This window comes from Pezoporus occidentalis, unplaced genomic scaffold (assembly GCF_034315485.1).
Source record: "Pezoporus occidentalis ecotype Australia unplaced genomic scaffold, CSIRO_AGI_Poc_V1 ctg3, whole genome shotgun sequence".
Classification (NCBI taxonomy): domain Eukaryota; kingdom Metazoa; phylum Chordata; class Aves; order Psittaciformes; family Psittacidae; genus Pezoporus; species Pezoporus occidentalis.
Window position 1 is genome coordinate 8,058,241 of NW_026914940.1, and position 23,982 is coordinate 8,082,222.

The following is a 23,982-nucleotide window of genomic DNA, read 5'->3' on the forward strand; positions in this document are numbered from 1 at the left end:
TGGGAATGATTAGTCACTGTTTCCAAGCATGACAAATAATAAGGCTGTGAATTAAAACAAAAAAAAAAGAAAAGGAAACTTTTTTATCAAAAAGTGCCTAATAACATTGTAGAAATCTTTGCCATTGAACACTATAGGCTCAAAGGTACAATTAACCTTACAGTCAGAAAGGTATCAGAAAAAGTTTAGTGTATGCCACCTTCAGCTCAGAGATGCCGTGAACCACAGAATCCTGAATGCCAGGAAGATGCAAGGGTCGTGCTAATTGCACCCTATTTCTCACAAGCTTTACCTAGACATCTATTACTAGCAAAGGTTCAACAAAAATTCAGCTGGAGCCAGGATATAAATTCTTCTTTAATCATGGCATATAAATTGTAGATTAATATCCTATACTATTATAGAACAATACTCCAGATTCAGAAATACGGGAATATGTGAAGCTAAAGTGTCTGCCAGGTGCATTTAGTTTGATATCAAATCTTACTTTCAAACCCACATGAACGTGAGGAGTGAGGCCCGGAGATCTGAGGCAAAGCATCACAAAGAGATTAGGTGGTTTTGCTAAAAGTTTTCTCTCTTTTGTTAGGAGAAGTAACACAGATTATAAAATAATACTGCAAAAAATGCAGCCTCTAGCCCACAGTGCTCTGCAAGCGCCAGTTCTGGAGTGTTCAAGAGTGTTTTGACAAAACATCTCTGAATGCTTGCTTTATTCATGTACTCATATATACTGTTTATCTTTGTACTCCTACCTGGGCACTCTCTGTTTTCTGCTGTCAGGGACAGCATCCTGCATGATGAATGCTTGATCTGCCCTGACGTGGCTGTTCTTATGTCATGATCCTGGTGACTTTGCTGGGCAGGTGATGTAGCTGCAGGGTAATGTAGCCTCCTCCTGCTCCACGGCTGGTCTGCTGGTGGGAGAGAAGTGTGATCCCACAAGGCAGGGTGCACTCAGTGGGACCCACTCAGTGGGACCTCATCAGCATAGTGGCTCTGACTGGACCTTGGCAGGAAGATGGGGAGCTGCACTTTGCCAACTCTCGGCTGGTTCACTGTGTCCCAATGACTTCTCTAGTTAAGGCAGCAGCCAGGGCAGCTTGGCCCTGTATGCTGCATTTGAACAATATTAATGACTTCTGGACTTATTTTTGACTCTTGACCCTCTCACAAGCCAGAAAAAAAAGGCAGGATGAAGTGGAAACTGAGAGGAATTCACATGAATTTGCAACCTGTAACAGGGATGAGGTGTTGCATGAAGCTGCTGAAACTGCAGGTCTGTGTTCTGTCTCTAGTATATGAAGATATTAAAAGTTTCTTACTCAGTTTCCCACACAGTCTCTGCTTCAATGGTGTCAATGTGCCCTGTCTTACAAATATCCAGAGCACAAAGAGCTATCAATGAAAGACAAATAATCCACTGCAATTGACATTGTCCAAGGATGCACTCCCATTTGGCTCTTTAAAGTTCATAATGCAAAGGAAGAAGCTGTGACGCACCCTCTACAAGGAAAAAGAGTGCAGCTCTGATATAGACGTCAGTGAAGAAAAGGTCTGTGTACACAGGCATAACATATGCAAGAATTTGGTCATCTTTTCAGCTTCTCCTGTTGAGTGATTCAGAATTCAGATTGTGCAAGATTATGCTTTGGCATCAGCTTAAAATGAATTTATTTAATTCGGTCGATAATAACAGAATAACTATTACCACTGATATTAATTCTTAGCTAACTGGCACTCTTTGTTTTCCTTAGTATGGCTTTCTTCTCAAACTAAGCCATGGAACAAATCACAGAGTTGCTTTTGCAAAAGAGCCAGTGCAAAACCAAATTGTTAATTATGTTTGCAATCATTCCTGACTAAAGCTCCGTGTGTCATTCCTTGGAAACACCATTTGTGGTTCATCTAGAGTTTAATGCCCCCAAATACTGCATATTTCTCTCTCAAGGCAGAGAGAGTTTTGCACTTTTGATGCCTCTAATTAAGATCCAAGAGATTCTTCTACACAAACTTTCCTAACCATTATTTTTACAGCCTGTATGACTGCAGAGCAGTTGTTCTATATCTCTTTCTTTTTCTCTTTCTAAACAGATATTGTTTCTTACCCTGTCTGATCAAACCTTATTTGTTGTTCATTGCAGATAGCAGCTCAGGCAGTGTTATTTATGTGTATGAACACTGCAGGAATCTTCATTAGCTACCTGTCAGACAGAGCACAACGTCAAGCCTTCCTGGAGACCAGAAGATGTGTAGAAGCCAGACTGAGACTAGAGACAGAAAATCAGCGACAGGTATTGGTATCTTTTTATTAATTGGAATTTATAATTGCCCAAGACTGGGCTTGCTGACTCCCATTTGGTGCCACCTGATTTGTGCAGGTTAAGTGAGTTTCATGCTGTTATTTTTGCTGGTGTGTATTGAACTGACATGACATCTTAAAGATCTTCACTGGGAAAGAGGATGAATAGAGAATGGCTGTTCATTGTTCTTTCCCATACGAGAAGAGGTCATCAAATGAAACAGCAACTGATAAATGTTTAAAATTGGTTCTTTACATGAGGGGTTAAACTGGGGAACTTCATGTTTCAGAGTGTTGTGGATACTAAAACTCGTATTGGTTAAATGAAAACTAAGCAAGTTTGTGGAAGTGAACTCTAGGCAGAGAAAATACTAAACATCACCTTTGGCTCACAGATGTATTTTTGGAGCTGAGAGGCCATTGCAGGGAAGTATCACTATCTGCTTTCTCTGTTCTTAACACTTCCTTAAAAATCTGCTTTTGAGTACTGTGTGCAGTAGCATACCGGGTTAGGTAAACTTTTTATCTGAGCAGGTATGGCTGTTCTTAGGTTCAGCATCTTTTCCAATACAGAATAAAAGGCATTGAATAAAAAAAAAATTTTGCTGCTTATTTTTTTACACCAAGGGAACATAAATGAGATGTAGCATGCCACACGTTTTGCACTCTGACTGTAATATCAGAAAGTTCTCTGCTGTTTAAAAACTTGCAACCCATGTGTGTATATATATGCATGTATGTTATACCGCTATTTCATGAACTCAAACATTCATTTTGTCCTGTTGTATAATACATATATTGTTTCTCAATTTTATTCCACTTACTTCTTCAAAGTCATTCAGAGATGTCATATTCTAGACTTTACTGACTAATGACTCAGTATGAATGCATGACTGTGCTGAGTAATTCAAGTTACTTGTGCCAGAACACCATATGTTGCAATAGGATGAGGGGTGATGGTTTTAAACTAGAACAGGTGAGATTCAGGCTGGATGTGAAGAAAAAATTCTTTACAATGAGGGTGGTAAAATACTGGCAGAGGTTGTCCAGAGTGGTGGTGGATATGCTATTCCTGGAGACATTCAAGGCCAGGCCAGATGTGGTTGTGGGTAACCAGATCTAGTTGAAGATGTCCCTTCCAATTGGAGAGGGGTTGGACTAAAAGATCTTTGAAAGTTCCTTCCAACCCAAACCATTCCACGACTCTATGATCTTTCCAGCCACTGCTGACCGAACAGGCTTGGAGGGATGTTATCTGGGATGCTCTGTTGTCATTTTTTCTGAAGAACCGCATTTTTATATGGTTTGTTTTGGGGGGATATTTTTGCATTTTTCTTCTTTTCTAATCTTTTATAAGCTAATATTTTGTAAACTTGACTTGTAATTTTCAGATGGGAAGTTTGTTGTAAAAATCTTTATAAAACACTATCAATAGTTTCCCCCTGTTCCAGATGATTCTGAGAATTTTCCGTTAGAATTGTTTGCTGAAAATTTATTTTCTATTAGGAAATTTAAGGCAGATATTTTCCATTTGGGTGGGTTTAGAAAGAATTAGACTGGGGGTTTTTGGTTTGGTTTGGTTTTTTTGGTGAGGGGTGAAGTAGGAGTTGGATCTGAAATACTTGTTTTTAATCAGTTAATGTTGAACTCTGCATTTCGTCATGTCTAAGTGCCTTGCAAAGCTTCAGGGTTGTGCTGTCCCTTGAAGGCAGAACTTGACTGAAGTGTTACCTCATTGTAGTTGAGACTCGCCCATAACCAAACAAAGTAATGTGTCATGGGTATCATATGACGGGAAATGCATATGGGAAAATGTAGTTGGGCCAAGAAAAATGTCCACAAGAAAAAAAGACATCATTGACACCAAATGAAAGATCTCTTCTCGATTTAATGATAAGCTAATCCAAAATTTAGGAACCAAACATTTTGAAATATTTCTTATTAATCTTGTTACAACTTTGAAGCTGTGCTTTTATACACACCTATAAATATATATATATATAAATAATAATCCAAGTATTATTCTTTTCAACTTTTAATTTGTATTTGGAAAACAAGGACAAAATACTCCAATACTGGAATGTCTTGAATGGAGAGCCTGTTTCCCTCAGTCTTCTAGTTTTTCCTTTGCTTCTGAAGCAGTAGCTCACTTAAGCAATTTCTAAAGATATTTTGTTTAAGAAGACTGGCACTACCACTGCTTTTCTTCAATAGTTTTTTTATGCTTAATTGACCAATATCCATATATCCAATATCCCATATCCAAAATGTTAGCATTTTTCTATTTTGAAGACGTGTATTTCATGATGCAGGGAGTCTGTAGTTGACATGAGTGTAAAAATTATATTACCCGTTAATGCATATCACATTTCTAAAGTAAGGATTAAATACTAATGAAGCCTAATAAATTCTTTCTATAACTATCTAGAAAATAGCTCTGATAAATGAAGGGGGACCCAATAGGCGACAAAAAGTGTGTGCAGGCAAATTGTTGTGATGTAGCTTAAAAAAATTACTAAAAATATGCCTGAGGAGATAAAAATGTGCAAAGAAAGTAAAGCAATAAGTATTTGTGTAATTCTTCCAGATAGTAATTCCAGGAATTGCAAATTCTGTTCCACTCTGATTTGTTTCTCCTCCAGTTCCCAAAACCTGTCTAAACATAAGGTTTCTTACAGCAGGGTCAAGCTTTTTATGGCTTTCATTGGTGGTACTGCTACTTTTCATAATAATGGGTGACATCATAATCAAAATCCCTCAAGGTCTGTTTCCATCCCACACAGCTTCCACTTCTTAAACTGAAACTAATAGGTAATTACAATTGGTTAATTGTATCGACCTATCATACATATGATGAATCATATGAAGTATAATAGGTCCAATCGGATCTGGTTTTGTCATTTGTTTAAATCAGAAGACCAGTAAAATTAAAGCAAGAAAAAAGAGCATGAGTTAAAAAATACAACAAGGAATGGTATACTTTTCCACAAGGAAATGCAGAATAATACTCCAATTTTCAATAAAGTTCATATAAATGCTTCAGATGCAGAATCATAGAATTACATTTTGTGGTCAAAACCAAGGTATTTTTATGTATGTCTAGATAAATTTCTATAGATAACGTGATTTTTTTTCAGTGAAAGCAGTTTCATTCATTTGCCATCATAATTTTTGTAAAATGTGTTGAAAAAAAAATCTTGCAAGGAGTGAAAAATTCTTTTGTATTGTTGTTCGTGCTACTCTGAGCTGAAATTTGAACAGTTAGATGTGATGGCTTGTTTTCCAGGTATCGTTATTCTCCATCAGTGTCTTCCCTCTGCAGGATTTTCAAGGATTAAGGATCTGATTATTTTCATTATTTTTTATTTTTAAGCACCTGGCATTGTTACCGAGTTCATATTAGCACTTTCAATTACAATGAATTTTGTAACTCTAATTACTCTATTAATAAACTGAACAGTACTGTGGATACAGAAGAGAATTACTCTAGCAGTCACTGTTAATGATGTTTATGCACTTCAGTGCATGGTATTGTCTGTGTGGCACCATTTGAAAATCCCAGCGCTCTGTAAAACTGAGGGAACATCTGTTTCTACTTTCCCAATTTTCACTAGAATATTAGAATTTTGGTAAAGACCTAAAACATTTCAGAGCTCGGCTTAGATAAATGGGACTCCACTGCTGATGAGTACAAGATAGAATGTATCATAGAAAGATAGAATATCAGAGAAGCAAGTTACTGAAGGCACAGACAAAATAACGTGTAGTAAAACCAACCCCAGTTTACCAGTTATTGATCAAATCATTAATTTAAATACTTTTCTAATAAATTGCAGCTAGTTGCTTGTGCTGAAGATATGTACCTACATCAACCAGTCAAAAATGGCAGCAATTAAAATGTCCTCCACTTTTGTGTTCAATACATTATAATTATGAATAAACAATAAACATGAGGTTCTCAGATTTCTGAAGTCCATTTTGTCAAGGGCAACAAGAAAAGCTTCTACAGGAACACTGGTGATAAATGGAACACTAGGGAAAATGTGGGCCCCCTCTGGAAGGAAACAGGAGACTTGGTTACCCACGACATGGAGAAGGCTGAGGTACTCAACAACTTTTTGCTTTGGATTTCACTGGCAAGAGCTCCAGTTGCATTGCCCAAGTCATGGAAGGCAAAGGCAGGGACTGGGAGAATGAAGAGCTGCCTGCTGGTGGAGAAGATAAGGTTCAAGGACATCTAAGGAACCAGAGAGTGTTTAAGACCTGATGAGATGCAACTGCAGGTCCAGAGGGAAGAGGCAGATGACGTGGCCAAGGCACTATCCATCATATTTGAGAAGTCATGGCAGTCTGGTGAAGTTCCCACTTACTGGAAAAGGGGAAACATAATGCCCATTCTTAAAAAGGGGAAAAAAAGGAAGATCTAGGGCCTACAGGCCAGTCAGTGTCATCTTGATGTCCAGCAAGATCAAGGAGCAGATTCTCCTGAAAATAAGGCACATAGGCAATAAGGAGGTGATTTATGACAGCCAACAGGGCTTCACTAAGGGAAAATTGTTCCTTTCAAATATGGTGCCCTTCTATAATGGGGTTACAGCTTTGGTGGATAAGAGCAACTGCTATCATCTACCTGGACTTGTGCAAAGTATTTGATTTCCTTGTCTTTAAACTGGAAATACATGTATTTGACAGATGACCACTTCTTGGATAAAGAATTGGCTGCATGCTTACACTCAAACAGCTGTGGTCAACAGCTCAATGTCTAATTGAAGACTGGTAGCAAATGTTGTCTCTCAAGTGTTAGTATTGGGACTGGTGTTATTTAACATCTTTGTTGGTGACATGGACAATGGGATTGAGTGCACCCTCAGCAAGTTTGCTGACACCAAGCTGTGTGTTGCAGTCAACCATTCTTTGATTCCATGGTTTCATTTCAACCATAACATCACTTTCTACCACTTGTTTGTAATTTTGGGTCAATATGTTGTCTTGATATCTGTATGTTTCAAAAAAGTTGACACCCAGCACTGTACTTTGTTAATAACCGCTTCAAAAATATTGTCTTATTTTTTACCTTGATTTTATCATAAAGACACAGCAGGTAATTCTGCTTTCATAACATCTGGGAAATGAAAATAGAAAATATAACTTACTTTCTTAATTAGATACTGCAAAACTTTCAGAAACAATGAGTATGCAGTTCTCCTCATTGTGAAAATACTGTGAAATTGCCTTAATGAAGAAGAGGAACCTGCATTAAATTTCTATTTTCATTTCTATTTTTCATCATACAAAATCCCTAAGTTTTAGATGAATGACATATTAAATCCATGCACATATTGAAGTGATGACTTTATGAAGAATTGAATTCATAATCTATCTCTGGTGTTCTTAACTGTTCTTTCTCCAGCAATTCATATTCATTTGAAACTTGTCTAACATTTTAAACCCTCAAATATTATAATTTAATTATAATGTCTTTCAGATAACTGTCACTCTGCCTGTTCTTCCACCACATACAAACGAGTTACACATAGCTGAAAACAAGAATTGTGCGAGAAAGTTAATATTTGACTTACAGAATTGCTTGTGGCTGAAGATGGAAATGGAGGCTTAAAATGACTAGGAAGGGTACATCCCAAAATTTTAGGAGCTAAATGGCTTTAAAAATCAGTCCAGCTTCTAGGTCTTGTCTTGTAATAAAATTGCAATGCTACATCATTGATATTTATAGAAAAGTCATTTTCCTTATAAGACTTATATGTCATGGACACACTTCTACTCTCCATCCAAGACCTCAGTCGACTAGTGAGACTAATGAAGCCTGAATAAAGCAATAGGGAAATATTGGGGGGAGGCTGCAAACAAAGCAAACAAGCAAAGTTGTTAGACTGTATCCTACTAACATAAATAACCTGTGAAATTGGACTAGTTTTCAAAGGAAAAATAACATAAAGCCCCTCTGAAACATTCTGTTTACATTATTTCTGGTAGATTTAGAGCACCTGGTAGTATCTTGTGAAAGAAGGATCTTCTCTGCAGTTGTTTGAGATGGCAGGTGAAATCAGTCCAGATCTGTGTGGCGCTTATATTTGTCCTTTGGAGAGGTATTTGTTCTTGTTCTCACTGTAGCAGACTCTTCATCATTCATGAAAAGAAAATTCCTTACTTGGTGTTCAGAACTGAAAAAGCAAAGCTGCACTGTCACTGCTGGGCTAAACTATTGGAAGGGGCTAAACTCAAATCAGAAAGACATACTCCAGGTTTTAAGCCCTAAGTTGTCAAATAGAGAAAAGTGTTTTACTTTAGCACTACATTTGTGCAGTCTCAGTGGTTACCTACTATTAGAAGCTACTAAAGACACAATGCATTAGTCCCTTTAGCTGTCTTGTTTACATCCTTCTCCAACACGGTATTTAGCAGGCAGACCCCTTTCTCTGCAGGTATCATCTAAAATTCCACCAAGAGAAGGTCCTATTATACGGAAATAAAGCTCCTTCTTGCTGTCTGCTTTAAGCCTTATGAGGTGTCCAGCGTCCTGGCAGAGAAAACAGAGATGAAATCTATAAGAAAGGGCAACTAAGAGAGTTGATGGGGAACAACCACTGTCTGCCTGTAGCCTTGCAAGGAGTACCCAAGCAAGAGGGTTCTGTCTGGCAGCATGCCTAATCCACTGGGCTTCTGAAGATGCTTCCCAACAGGGAGGCATGAAGGCAGGCATCTTCAGGTTTAGTTAGGTTTTTGGTCAGATTAGAGGGAAGCAAGAAGAAAAACCTTTTCTTCATTAAATGGTGTAATGAGAAGAGTCCTCTATGAGAACACCCTAGCAGACAATTCCTCCCAAAGAATTCTGCCACTGGCGTACTGAACACCCACTTTGCATCTAATCTTTCTCATAGGGGATTCCACAAGTTCAATTAAAGCTCATTTTGAAAGTTAAAACAGTTTGGATATTATTTCATTCAACTTCCACAAAGGATCTGAGCTCACCACCCTACAGAACCTTTCACCCAGGTGAAAAGAGGGTGGTTTTATTTCCTGTGTATGACCACATTCTATTTTTCCAGTGTGGGTATGAGGGCTGTAGAAGGAAAAGACACCCCTTAGTATTCAGAACAGTCTGCTGTTGACATATTTAATCCCTCCTGCCTGTTATTTGTGGAAAAACTGTAATCCTGTCTTAATCTCTTTTTCCATTAGAAAACTGGTCTGTTTCACCATTTGTTTCCCTTCTACTTGCAGGAGATTTTATTTTCACTTTCCTCTGCAACAATCTCTATTTCCCACAGCTTTAAGAAGCTCCCTGCAGATTGATGAACTCAGTTCTGTTTATTAAAACAAAAATAAAATCATCTTACAAGTTGCATGGGTTTTATCAAGCTCTTACAGATCTAGAGTTTAATCAACCATCAGTACTTTGCAACATCTAACATAAGAGCAGATTGGACTAGAATTGGAAAGGAGAGTTTAAGAGGTTAAACACTATAAAGTCTTTCTTTTATGCATATATGGGTACTAAGAATATGAAAATTCCTCTAAATTGGTAAGAGGATAAAGTTCAGATCTGGTTTAAAAATAGAGTAATCTGAATTTTAGAGATCATATGATCTTCCTTTTTAATTGTAAAAGAAGTTTAAAACACTTCGCAAATAAAAATTATAATCACAACAATTAAGGTTTTATCTTTAAAGGGCAAAAATAACCTCACAATTCTGTGTAAACCTTTGGTTAGATACTTCATTTTAGTCAGCTTTTTTTTCCTTATAGGAAACGATCTGTTAAATGTGAAATGCTCAGAAAAGTTTCACATTTATCTAGACTTTCTTTCATCTTGTGCCTTTCTCCAAAGAACCACGATCCAAATAGAAGTTTGTTCTTGTCATTTCTCCTCTTGGAGGATCAAACTCAAAGCATAACATAGCGGTCAATCAAAAAAGCCAAGGAATTTGCAAACTGCCTATTGTTCTTCACAATCGATATCCATACTATGATTGACCTGTTTCCTAAGTCCATTAACAGACTTTTCTTCCTTACTAGGGTGGGGAGAAGCAGTATTTACATGCACATATGTTTTTATAGGAACCACAGAACACGTTACAAGACTGGCATGTACACTTTCTGCACCTTCTTGTCTCAAAACACTCCATCTGCTTAACCCACTTGCAGTAGAAAGCACAATAGTTTCCATGTCAGATCTTAGATGCTGTTCCTTCACATTTGCTGCTGTTGTTTGTTTCTTATCATCAGAGCACAACTCCACATTTTGCTTTTAAGTAGAAACCTAATGTAAAATCAAGATACAAATAATCCTCCGCCTTCTCTCCCATTCCTTGCAAACTTGGAGTAATCACACGGACTCAAACAGAATAATGAGATTTAGAGCCAGTGCTGGAGAGATAGGAATCAGACTCTGAACTGCAATTATAGAGAGGAAATATAATGCCAGATAGTGTCAGGACTTCAGGGATGGGAGATTTCCCTGGAAGAAATTGGTGAGAAAGAAACTTCCCCTCCCTAGGAGCTGGCTTTTGGAACTTGTGATAAAACCTCTTTCTGAAAATCTGTGGTTTCTTACCAGGTTGCTCAAATGCTCTGCTGGTCAGTAGTTGATCAGGTTTTGGTGGCTTCTGCCTCCTGTGTTCTCAGCTCTTTACTAAAGAGAGAGATGTCTAATAAGAAAAAGCCATTATCACAGCTGTCACTAACCTTCTGATGTCCCAGGGAAGTGGACAAAGGTGAAATGAGTAACGGGAATGAAACAGTTTCGGACCCCTACAGTGATGAGACACTTCTGCCAGCTCGTCTGCAGTACAGTCATCCCTGCTTAAATGAACCCCAGGCTCCCCATTCACCAGGCTAGTGCCTTTCCTGAGTTCTGAATACACTTACTCATTTGAAGGCAATTATTTTTTCTTGTCTGGGACAAGAACTTTTAGGCTACTAAGGAAAGTTATTATAGACTACCCTGAAATGATTGTAGGAGAACTCTGAAAATGTCCTTACAAGCTTCACAAATAGCAGACTGGCTCTGTAGTCCAGATAATGGTTTCAAATTATCTGACCAGGAGCAGTACCAATTCTAAGCTAACCAGGGTCAAGTCATTGGTGTCATTGCTGAGATAATTTAAGATAAAATATTTAGATTAGTGTTCATAAATGTCTTTCACACCATCAGTATTTAAGTACCCACCTCCAACCCTATTAAAAAGGATTTGATTTTCATAAAGTGACCATTACTTCCACTTAGAGAAACTTCCCAGGGAAAGTTTTATCCAGCTTATGCTGTTTAGTATTAGAGTCTTGCAGGTCTCTGAGAAGGTGTATTCCTTGTTTTGACTGGAAGAGATGACCTCTTCTCTCTTTTCCATCTTGTTCTGCAGTGATTCAGTCATATAAAGCTGAAAAACAGATGATATGTGGGATTGCTTTCTGAAATTTTCCATGTCATTAGCTAGTACTGCTGAAGTTGTCTGGTAATTTCTGAAGCATAAAAAAAAAAAAAAATAAAAATAACAAAATGGTAAAAGAAACACCTAAATTAATAGAAATTTGAAACACTGCAGAACAATTACGTGAAGATTCTATAGCAGATGAGTCAAAGCAGTCCTGGGGAACTGAAAGTGTACTAGGACTTAGTACCACAGACATTAAAGTCAGATGGGGCTATTCTGATATTTTAGAATAAAATTGAATTGTAGGAGCTGTTTTGTACTCATTTTGTATTCCAGTAAAATAAACGATAGCTTAAGATTATGCCATTATGGAATCAGTTTCCAGTAGGTGTGTCTATCTGTCTCCTGTTCTTAAAGTATAACCCATCCTTCCCATCCAAACTAATTCAAATTTATGGAAGCTAATGCACTAGAAGACAGTACAATGCTTTTTGTTGAGACATGAATCTGATTTCCATATAAATGTTTTTCTTCTAGTAATTTTTCTTCTCTACAATAATTTAATAAAGAATAAATAAAAAAATCATCACAAGATTTGGAAAAAAAATTACAAAACTATAAAATTTGCCCTTCCATGTATTAGATATGTCTAACGTATTACTGTATATTACAAAATCGCTTGTAACCATAAGTGATGTCAATAAGACAGGGCGGTAATACAAATTGTTTTGCAGTTCCTGCTTTTCACCACCAGTCTTTGTTACATGGTTGGGTTTCACTACTGAATGTAAGTCTAACATGCTCTTAATTCACGATGTAAAAGATAATGCATTAGGATCCAGAGGATTGCTTTTACTCAATATTGACAAGGCCACTGAATTTAAGACCTGTAGTTCCTACTGCCTACGTTAACAACAGCTCAAATGACAAAGCAAGGTCAGGAGATTGTTTCGTGATGTAGCCTAACAGGTCCAACAGCAGGCCATTGCTGCCGAGGAACACAGACTTGTCCCCTCAGCTCTTACTCGCAGACACATGCTCCTTTCTCAGTCCCATGCAAGTTGGTGGTGCTCACATGGCCTTAGGTGAGCTAATTCATTGTGCCCGTGTCGTACAGTGTAAGCATCAGCTGTACTTAGTTTCACAATCAATCATGTTACTTTAAAAAGAATTTTATGGAAGAATACAGTTTTTCACTTAAAAGATACATGCAGGAGCAGTAACAGGTACCATGCAAAACAAAAAAAATCAGCAGGAAGGGTTGTTCCACTACTCCCCAGCATGCTACAGGATGAGTTGAGTTTATATGAAGACAAAATGATACTGGGAAGGTATGAAAATGCAAACTGACAGACCTGGAATCAGCCTTTTACATCTCAAGACGCACAGGGCAAGCAGGCATTGAGATTGTGATATGCTTATATTGCCAACTGGCTGATGAGACAGGCACCTCCTTTGATGCCTGGCAATAGACTTAATCATCAAGCCTTGCCAAGGTCTTGTAAAATGGCTTCAGGTACTTCAGTCTTCAAACCATTCATCATCCAACCAAAGCAAAGGACCAGCAGTATCTTGCAGTCCTTCGCTTCAGCATGTGTTACATATACTGTCTCAAGCTGTTCTGGGCAAGAGTATTGAAGAAGCAGTTGAATAAAGTGCCTTTCCTACAAGAAGTCTGTGGATAAAGCTTCTTCTTTCTTGCATTACCACAAACTTTATGATGCTTTTCAGTGAACAACTAGACACTGTTATAAAAAGTCGTGTCTCTTATAAACACTGGGTTATTAACTTGGATCAGGATCTACCTGTGTTTCATAGCCAATAGCTAAACAAAAGGAGACTCCAAAACCTCCTGTGTGATCTGGCCTTGTTACTCTTTGAGAGCAGCAGGTGCCTAAATGTAACACATAGCCAAGAATGAAATGAATGGAAATAGTAACTGCCTGAACTCAAATGAAAGAAAGTCAATATAGCTCATCTCTCATATTGCAGAAGTAAGTAGTAAAAGCAAACAGGCAACCTCAGAGCCCCACGAGTCTGAACATTTTAGATATTGCAGTTCCTTACATATTTTTTAATTACTTGTCATTTTCTCTATCACACACAAGAAATTACAGCTGCAAATATACTGTCCATTGTGCATTAAGTTAGAACAAAGGAATTTCTTTTTAGAGCTGTTCATCATAATAAGAGGTGCTAATTCCCATTTTCTAGGGTGGCACTGTCATGGTTTAAGACAGGCATCTACAATAATTATATCTGTCCTGAGTACTGTCAGTTTTTCAGTAGAATTTTTATCTATACCCTTAAATGTAACAAAAGTTAATGTGGTCCAGAAAGGCTAAAGCCACTGCTCTGAACAACAATTTTCCTCTGTTAAGTTCAGTGCTTAAGACTTAATGCCTCTATGATATTAATTGTAAACGTTGCCAAGGACAAGCTTGATGATTCTGGCAAAATGATTCTTTAAAATTCAATATGAAAAGTGTGGTGTTGATTCTGTAGAGTCTTTGTTGAGTTAAACATTTATGGACTATGTCCACTCCAGTTTTAAAGAGTTGGCCTGGGAACAACCATAAGTAACTTGTTCCCTGATCCAAAGACTTCTTCCCACAAGATATATGTGAATGTATGATAACATATATGATGAATGTATCATATATCAAATATATCTAGAGGAGGAAGAACAAAATCTAAATTGAGCTCTTGGTCAAGAGGGGCTTTTCATCCCTTGGCAAAGCCAACCCCAATGAAGATGTTGAGAAACAAAGGAAAATCCCAAGGCAGTTTAGGCAGCATGTCATCGTCACTCACCCTCTGCCATCTAAGGGGAGTCAGCATAGGTAGCTTATGCAGGCATCAGTCCCTGCAGTAATGAGGTCTTCAGATGACCTGCAGGAAAACCTTCGGGAGTTTGACCTTCCTCTTGGCAACTTCCTGCATCCCCAGACTGTTTGTTGATGTTCTGTGCTTTTTAGTACTTTGTTCTCTTTGATCAGCCCCTGTGGAAAGGTCTCCACTTTAGTTTTTATTCACAAAACTGAGACCTGCATTGATTAATAGACTCTTCCCAAGACCTGTTCCAAAGGTTGCTATTTACTTATCAGGGATATGTCCCACTTTTCCCTGAATATGCCTAGCTACATTTGTGGAGTTGTATACACTGTTGTTGCCCCCTGATTTCAGTATGGGTGAAACAACGGGTCAGTGCATGCAGACCACAAAGAGGTTGTTCAACAAAGAATTACTATTGTAGATGCATAAACTAAGAAGTGGACATTAAAGAAAGTATCAGTGTTACAATCTTGGGACTTTAAACAAACGTATGTGACTCATGAAGTTAACTTGCTTTATCACTTGAGGATTTCACTATTCCTAAATGCTCCTGAAGGAGTAGATAGATTATGTAGGAGTCAGTTCCATATTTAGACACCTCCTAAACAAGGTGCCTGCATGCTTTTTACACCTCTGAGCTCCTGCTACAGTCAGCTGACATCTAGTCAATACAAGCAAGGGAGCCCAGAGAGACCTGAGGTGACACCAAGTAGTCATTTACAACTGGTCTGTAGAGTATGTCCAGATTCACTGGATAAGAACGAAACTTAGGCATGCCTACATTGTAGTCACCAAAATTCAGGTGTCTGAATGCAGACTTGAATTCTATCAACCTTTTGTTACATTTAGTGACTTCTACCGGTCTTGTTTCTTTTAGTTGGTTGTTCTTTGGGTTAAAGGCCATTTTTTTAATTTATTTGCTCTAAAGGCCATTTTTTAAATGTATTTGCGCTAAACTCTGACTGCTCTACCTCAAAGACAAGGGTTGATTCATGTAATGAATATTTTAATAGGAGAATAGATCAGCAGCTATTTCGTAATATTCCTTTGTTGATGTCTTCTTTCTTCTATGTCTTTTCTCTTGAACATATATATCTCTGTTCCTTTTTAAAGCACTTACCACTACTGCTGCTCACCTTTGAATTGTCTCCACTTAGCCAATTGCTCAACTACCACGCTTTCAACAAAGCTGGATAATGTAGTTTCCTTCGTCCTAGAGTTCACAACACTTCTTTATTAGGCCTTTCTCTGAAAAAGAGAAGACTATTTTTCATGTCTTTCCCTCCTTGTCTGAAAATACCTTCCAGGAAAGACTGACTAGAAACATGAGGACTCTTTAATTGTGCAAATAATAAGGTGCAGAAGACTATGCAGTAATTTCCCATTTTATCTTTTGTGATTTGCTACTGCTCTTTTGCACATGACCTTCACACATTTGTGCTGTTCTTCTGTGCCCCAGCATCTAAACCTGTGAAGTGGGAATGATAATACTTAACTTGTTTAAAGCAAAGGTCCTTATATGAAGGAGACAGTGACCTGACACTCATTCTTGCATAACTGAAAGCTTTTTTAACTGTTGGATTGAAGAAAAGTGATGAGAAAGTCCTGTGAAGAGGAAATATGGACGTGATCCACACTGGAGTCCACCTTTCAGTGCCTAATTTTTGGAAGGGGTCTGGTTCAGCATCTCCACCACCCTACCAGTCTGGTGTAGTTTAAGAGCAGCTTGGAACAGCAAAGACAGATTATGCCCATAGAGGGAAGAGTCTTTTGTCCTTTCAATGTCCCAGTACCATAGAATTGGCTGGTGGCTGGAGAGCCTCACAAAAATATATATAGATACGCACACACTCATGAGCATTTAGCTGTTTTCTTGTAGTGTTCCTCCATAGCATGACATATATAACACAGAATAGTGACATGAGCTGCATATGCACTTTCAATTGTGATCCTGACAAGAGCTCTTCACTTGCTACCATATTAATAGAGGAGGACCGCCACACAGGCACACTAATTAACCTCTGTTTTCATGGGTCATTTCCAAATCTTATGTGGAGCTAAGAACGTTTAACTTAATGAGTAGCATGAAGGTTAATATATCAAAAGTGCTGGGCACATTTTTCCTGGCTTGCTGAGCATATGCCAAATGAACTATGTTTTATTTAAAATAAACATTCTAAAGCCATTGTTTGATTCCTTATTAACTGAATGCAAACAAGGAATGTCAGCTTTTCCTGATGTGAAAAGTACGTTCTCTATTTCAGCCATATGTCTATGAACAAATGGCTTTTTTTTATGTTCCCTTCTCATAGATTCCATAAACAGTCCAATAATAACCAGGATTTATGTTTACTTTCTTTCTTTTATCATCTTTTCTTTTTGAATTTGTGTTCCTATTTGTCTTCCTAAAAGGATAAGGTACGAAATAACATACATTTTTTTTACAGTGAAATGAGTTTGTGCTACTCTGAATATATCTTCACAGGAATCCATCTAATGCTTTAACTGTATTGCTCCCTTGAAAATGTATCTGATTTATTCAAAGCGTGGATTTATTATATGGTAATATTGAGAAATGTATCTTAGTAGTGAAGGAATAAGAGAATATATAACCCAAGTGTCATCTCTTATAGGAGGCTGAAGGACACACAATATTAAAATTATTTTTGGTTCCTGGAATATCAATCAGCAGCTCTTCCTAAACATGCCATTGTAAGATGTCCTGGGACATTTACTTGAGAGTTTAGCTACCTTAGGGCTAGACATTCCTGTGAAAACCTGGGTTTGCAGGAGCAAAGAACCTCCTAAGGGACTGGTTTTCCTCTTGCTATCACAAGAACCACATCCAGCATTTACACATCACAAGAGTGCAGGATACCAAAATTCCCAGGTGGGAATGGTAGAAGAAAGCCAAGACAATGCAGATGTCCTCAGATTAGTACCGCTCTGAATGGGGAAACGGAAGGTCTGAGTTGGTCTTTTTACCAGTTTAAAGGATGAGCTCACTACATGATAGCTAACTGCCTGCTCTACATCAGCTATCACTACCTCTCATCATTTTTTCCTCTTCCTCTTGAACACAGCCCCTGATTTAGTAAGGGATTGTAAAGATCAGTAGATCTCTCATCTTCAATGGTAGCATGTTATGCAGGCAGGAACAAGCCCAGGAAAAAGCTGTCATCTCAAAATGGAGCGGTACACACCTCCACTCCAGCAGAAGATATTATTACAGAGCATGTGTTTTGCCTTCTTGAGTAAACCTACAGTTCACCTCAGCTGGGGCGGCCACCTAGACAAATGAAAGTGTTTATACAAAATGTTTTATTTGTAGCTGAGGATTGTTTACCAACTATTGACTAAGACTGCCCAGAGGGAATTCTTCATGATCTTCACCTAAAAGCTGTGAGGTAGAAACAATATTGCCTCCTACAAATGCAGGGGAAGGATGCCTTCAATTTTACAGGTGTTTTATCTATGGCTACATTTTGTCCACATTATCTAATTGCGCAGGCATAAACCCCAGGATTTTCATGATTGTTTTGCTTTTCTCATTCTACCATCACTTTTTTCTCTGTCTTGTTCTTTCTAAACAACTTTTTCCCCTCAAGAAAGGACATGACCTGCGAGTCTGCATAATGTTAGTTTATATTATATCCTCCTAATATCAAGTTGCCTCACAACAACCTCAATGTCAGTTTCTCTGCCAGAAAACAGAAAATCTATGTAACATAGACTCCTAGAATCAAGTAGGCTGGAGAAGTGTTTAATCTTCCACAAAAAAAACCCTGACTGTATAGGGAGAAACTGAAGTCAGGACTCCTGGGTGCTACATACTTTGGTACTTGTGAAAGGTGGCTTACTCTTCATTCCTGAATATCATCTCAGTGGAGTGCACCATAACAACCATGGATGCAAGCAACTGCAGCCAGAAAGTTAAGCAGTGCTGAGCTAAATGCCAAGTTACCATTATGGTGATAGGAGAACTTAAAAGCTCAGAATCAAAATCCTTCCCTTTTTGTAAGATTTAGGATTTCAGTGACAAGAAGCATTTTATTGCCTGTGGAGTGCATTTTCAGCAGCATTTACTCTATGGTATTTGGTAGGGATAGTGGTCTCCTTGCAGATGCTACAAGAATTAACCATTTTCTTCTAAACCAACCTAAAATTGCCTTTTGTCCTCATATTTCTCCTGAGTGTCACCTTTAGGAGATGAAAACTCTTGAGAGATCTGAGAGGTGAAGTACAAATAGAAGAGAAGAATGTTCCTATTGTAAAGATTAAGTAAGAAATATGAATAGTAAATGCAAATGCTGTAGAAGTTAGGGTCTTCAAGCCAAGTTAAGGCAATAACAATAGTAATAATAAAATATAGCATTGCCATAAAGTGCTGTTAAGAATGACTTTTTTCACCTAGAACAGGTCACAAAGCAAGGGCAGACTGGCTTAGCTGACCAAAAACCTGAGAAATTAATGTTAAGATTTGGACCAAGGCCATCTTGAAATGGCCATAAGCAAAACACATCCATTTACCAAGTTTGTGATAACTTAGCTTCACACTAATAATTTAAAAGATGGGCTCTGTCTTGCACCAGGGCTTCTCTGGAAAAGAGCTTATGTCCTATTTTGCAGCTTCTTCCGGCTTAAGAATTTCTTGACAATAGTGGTAATGAAGCATTTGTTTCTTTCTGGTTTAAAAGCTTAAGTAAGACTTAGCCCTAAAGAGCTACAATCTATTAGAACTTCTGAACATCTTAAAACATACACAGGTATTTCCAAGACTCATTTTCTTATCAAATATTTATATGGCATTATTTTTAATTGCTTATTTTATTTCATATTCATATTTTCAGTAAAAAGGTTTTGAAATTTTTGGACATTTTCTTTTCTGAAACTGATTTCTCGATATCTTTTTGCTTCCATTTCACATCTGGGTTCAACACTGATCTCGATTTCCAAACATGCAAAGGACTTTTTGTAAAGTTTGATGGGTGGGGTGGAGTAGGGTGGAGACAGAATTTATGGAAATACCTGTCTTTCCTAAGTATAAAAGGGAAGATTTGGTTTGGAAACTACTTCCACCCCTCAGTATGGCTTGGTACTATGCAAGTGCTTTCTCCACAGCAGTGTCACTAAACTGCTTTGAAAATACAAGAAGAGATTCACACTGCACCATATTTCCTCTGTGAGCATTGCCTGGAGGGGACTTTCTTCACTGGTGTCTTCTACCTCTTTAAAGTTTCCATATGTGCCTGATTTGGAAGTTCACATCTGGCTTTCCCTACACCTGTCCTATTCCCCCAAATGTCATCTGAAATTTGGTGATAAGCAGCTTACAGAACTGACATTCTCTTCTTTAGTTCAGTAAGATTTTATCTTCTACAATCCTGTAAAGCAAAGAATGGTTAATAATTTGGAGCCAGTTCAGTGAAAAACTGATGGGTTTCTTTCAGTGTTATTTGGAGTGATATATTCCAATACTGAACAAATCTGGTTAATCTACAAAAGAACTGAGGGCAAGAGGACACAATAACAGTATTTCAGTACAGAATTTTTTTTACAGAGAAGGCAATCAGTGATTCTGTAAACCCACTTTAAAAGGGTCAAAACCAAGCTTAATTTGCAGAGAAACAGATTTAGGTAGGATGCTTGCAAAATCTGCCAAAGCTGCCAAACTGATGAGCAACTGAATCAGGGACGTTGTAAAACTTGCCAGGGTTTTCATGGAAGAGCTCAATAATCTTCTGAGGTCTTGGCAGGCCCTACTTAAATGTTAGTTGTTATGACAGGGACTGGAAAACAGCCCTTTTGTGTATGTGCACATATATATATGTATACTTTAGCACTATATGTGTATGTACACTAATATACACTGTTGTACTGTATGTACACACTGGTGATAAACTAATGTACACTGATACTTTATTAAAACATATTAATAATATACATTATACACTATTAATAAACATGCACATGTATATAATTATGTCTCACTCCAACTTGTCTCAAAACTTACGTTTTCTGAGTGTTCCTGAGACACAAACAAACTCATTAGAAATGCTGAATATGTTCTCCAGTCTTCCTAGTAGAACGGGCCAGTTTGAATATCCTTACTTAAATCCATTTGTATCCTTCCGCTACATAAATCAGCCAGTCAAGAGACATGGTAGCCCTGAGTACTGGATGCACAATCTGCAAATGCCAGTTCAGGGAGCTCATGCACGTTCCTCCAGTAAGCAGAGCCCATGAATGGACATATGGCATGTGAGTAGAAGTGCATAACACTGTGTAACACATCTACATGTGTGGAAAGGGTTAAGGAACTCAAATTACAATTATAACTAAAGAATTGATGTTCATGATTGTGGTCTAGCACAAGAGACCTGTGTGTGTGCTCACACAGTAGAATTACATTGCTAGTTCTCTGTGTGATATGGCAGCTCCTTGGCTAATCATCTATATTAGGTCCATATTTTAGACTCAGGTTGGGAATGTGAATTATCACAACTGGTCTGAGATAGAATTTTTAGAGGGGAGGGTCACATCTTAAATGCCAGATACTTGTCTCTTTAAATAGGGCAAGAGCTCAATCAGTGTTCTGTGAAGTACGAATTCAGACTGATACTGAAACTTTGGTTTCCTCTTTGTTTTAGGAGCGGCTAGTACTCTCTGTCTTACCACGTTTTGTAGTCCTGGAAATGATAAATGATATGACCAATGTAGAAGATGAACATTTGCAACACCAATTTCATAAGATCTACATTCATCGTTATGAGAATGTCAGGTAGGTGGAGGAGCCTCTCTTTAATGTTTAAGGTGTTAAATGCTGTTAAATGCCTCTTGTTTGAAAGTTTCCCTATTTTTGCTTTGTTCATTCATAAATTAGGAAATTATTAAAGTGTAATCCTTAATCCCAAAGCAGATAAGCAGTTAAGTGTCCTCTTTTACTCATCTTTGTCATGGCAAGAACCATTTGAATTTAACACTAGGCCTTCTCCATTTGTATATTTTTTCACTTGAATTAATTTGTCAGGATTGCACAGAAAGGGAACCCTGCTTACCCGTGGACACATATTCTGACTTGTGGTTGACCCCACATGCTGAGAAATTAGATGGAGATTTCTAAGAGGCTTTAAAGTTGTAGACTTGTCATGTGGCTCCTCTGTTTAGTAGCCATTTTCATTCATTCTTATTGCCATTTTCCTAAATTTATTTCCCTTTTTTACCCTCCTCTCTAAATTTTATAGTTCTTAAAATTAGTTAACAGGAAGGTAATAGTTATTCTATGAGGACTTAAGGTAATAAGTCCTAATTACACATTTAGAATCATAGAATGGTTAGGGTTGGAAGGGAGATCATCCAGTTCCAACCCCCCTGCCATGGACAGGGACATCTCACCCTAGACCATGTCGCCCAAAGCTCTGTCCAACTTGGCCTTGAACACTGCCAGTGATGGAACACTTATCACTTCTTTGGGCAACCTGTTCCAGTGCCTCACCACCCTTAGGGTAAAGAACTTCCTTATATCTAACTTTTCCTGTTTAATTTAAACCCATTACCCCTTATTCTGTTGCTGCAGTCCTTAATGAAGAGTCCCAACATACTTTACACCAGATGATCAGCTTCTATTCCGTGATGTTACAGAATCTCTGAGTTAATTGTGGTTCCGGCCACCAGCATATTTAGCAAGCCCAATACATTTTCCATAAGTTTTTTCCCTAACCACAAGGGCAACTGATCGAGTAACCATCAGTGAAAGAACTGAAAAGTAAGCAGCTTGGATATGATATGAGATGGTTTGTTAGAAAAGTGTGTACTTCAGCTTTTGATGAAACCCAAATTTAACTTTGTCTGGATAACTTCAATGCGCATAATTTGAACTTCTGCAAAAGAATAAGTTGATTATCTGCTTCTGTGGCCTTGCAGTAGCTCAGACATATCATTTTATTAAATCTGGCGGAAAGTTTCAAGGACCCTTACAAAAGGCTTAAACTGAACTAAATTAAAATGTCTTCCATTACTCTTTTTCATTCTCAGAGTAAGTGTTGCTGTAGAAAAACCAGAATACAGAGAAGATGGCCCTTCTTTTTCAATGGAAAAGAGTTGCAGTTAGGGGTGAAAAGTCAAAACATAATTTACCTTTGAAAGAGCTTTAAAATAAAGATTCTGGTGTGCTTTAGAGTAGAGATGTTGGTTGGTTCCTATGCATGCTGCCAGGGACCAGAACTTTCAAAACTTGGTTTCACATTATTTTTTTCCCAAACCAATGCTATATGAATCCCTAAAATTAATATCCAGCTAGATTTTTTTGTTGTTTTGATACTGAAAACTGTAGGAATTAGTTGTTTGAGATCTTATCTTTAACACTTTAGTATATTATTATTATTCATTTGTCTTTGGGTAGTTTGGTACTTTATCTTTTAATTTTGTATTTTTCTTACTGGTAAAAAATTTACCCTGTTTGTGAGCCTGTTACTTAACCCTTACATAAACCTTTACCAGCCTGCACATTTGAAAATGAATTGAACTATAATTAGTCTTATTTTATTGTCCACCTGGTCATTACTATATTTAATATTGGTTACATTAATGATTCTTAAACACTGTCAAATCATGATGTTTTTCAACACAAATGAAAGATCCTAGGCTACTCAGACTGTAGCTCCACTTATTGGTTGACTTTGAAGTTCTAACAAGGTTCATTTGGGTTATTTCCAGACAATGCTAGCATGTGCCTTTTTGAACACTACTACTGTTTAGAGGAGACAATACTTCATTTCTTCAGCTACTAAGTACTGAGCTATTACATGCATTGGTCTGGATAAAATCTTGAACACCATAGACTCTATATTCACTTGTGCTCATTGCAGACATAGGTTACAGGCAAAGCTACATGGCTAGAAAATTCACTGGCTGCTGAAATGCAGGTTAAAGCTTTGTTTGTAACTAGTTTGTTGACTAAGACCCCATCTTCAGGCACTGAATTTGATGCACCTAAATTCAAAGTATGATCCACTGGGCTACCTTTGAAATCAAAGGAAAGAACAAAGACTCATCCAAATAAAGATTTGCAACTTAAATAGAGGGTACTATACTTCTAACTCATGTGCTTCTGCCAAGTCCCTAAAATTAGATAAAGTTGGCCTGAGCCTGGTATATATCAAGACTGTCATGAATCTGTTGTCTTAGGATTTTTGTGTGGCACAGAGATAAGTAAAGCCTGAAAATCACACTAAAAACAGAAACCGCTGAAGTCAAAGTCACTGTAAAAACCAGCTATATATAAACCCACCCTCAAAGAATACTGTCAGATGCTAACAGATAGCTGGGCGCCAAGTCTATCTGTTTATACAGCTCTCTATGTCAAGGGTGCACTATGCCTCAGCCTTCTCACTGATCAATGGTGGCAACTGTGCTTATTAAGGCTTAACTATATCTTCTTTAATGATTTGAAAA

At 37.7% G+C, this 23,982-nt stretch overlaps 1 protein-coding gene across 2 annotated transcripts in view; it reads left to right on the plus strand.

The window, feature by feature from the left end:
- Positions 1-23,982, plus strand: part of ADCY8 (adenylate cyclase 8) — a 119,412-nt gene that overhangs the window by 27,067 nt on the left and 68,363 nt on the right. For both annotated transcript variants that reach the window (XM_062627015.1, XM_062627014.1), the window contains exons 2-3: positions 2,145-2,294; positions 21,180-21,310. In XM_062627015.1, the coding sequence (XP_062482999.1) occupies positions 2,145-2,294; positions 21,180-21,310 (281 nt within the window). The remainder of the gene's footprint in view (positions 1-2,144; positions 2,295-21,179; positions 21,311-23,982) is intronic.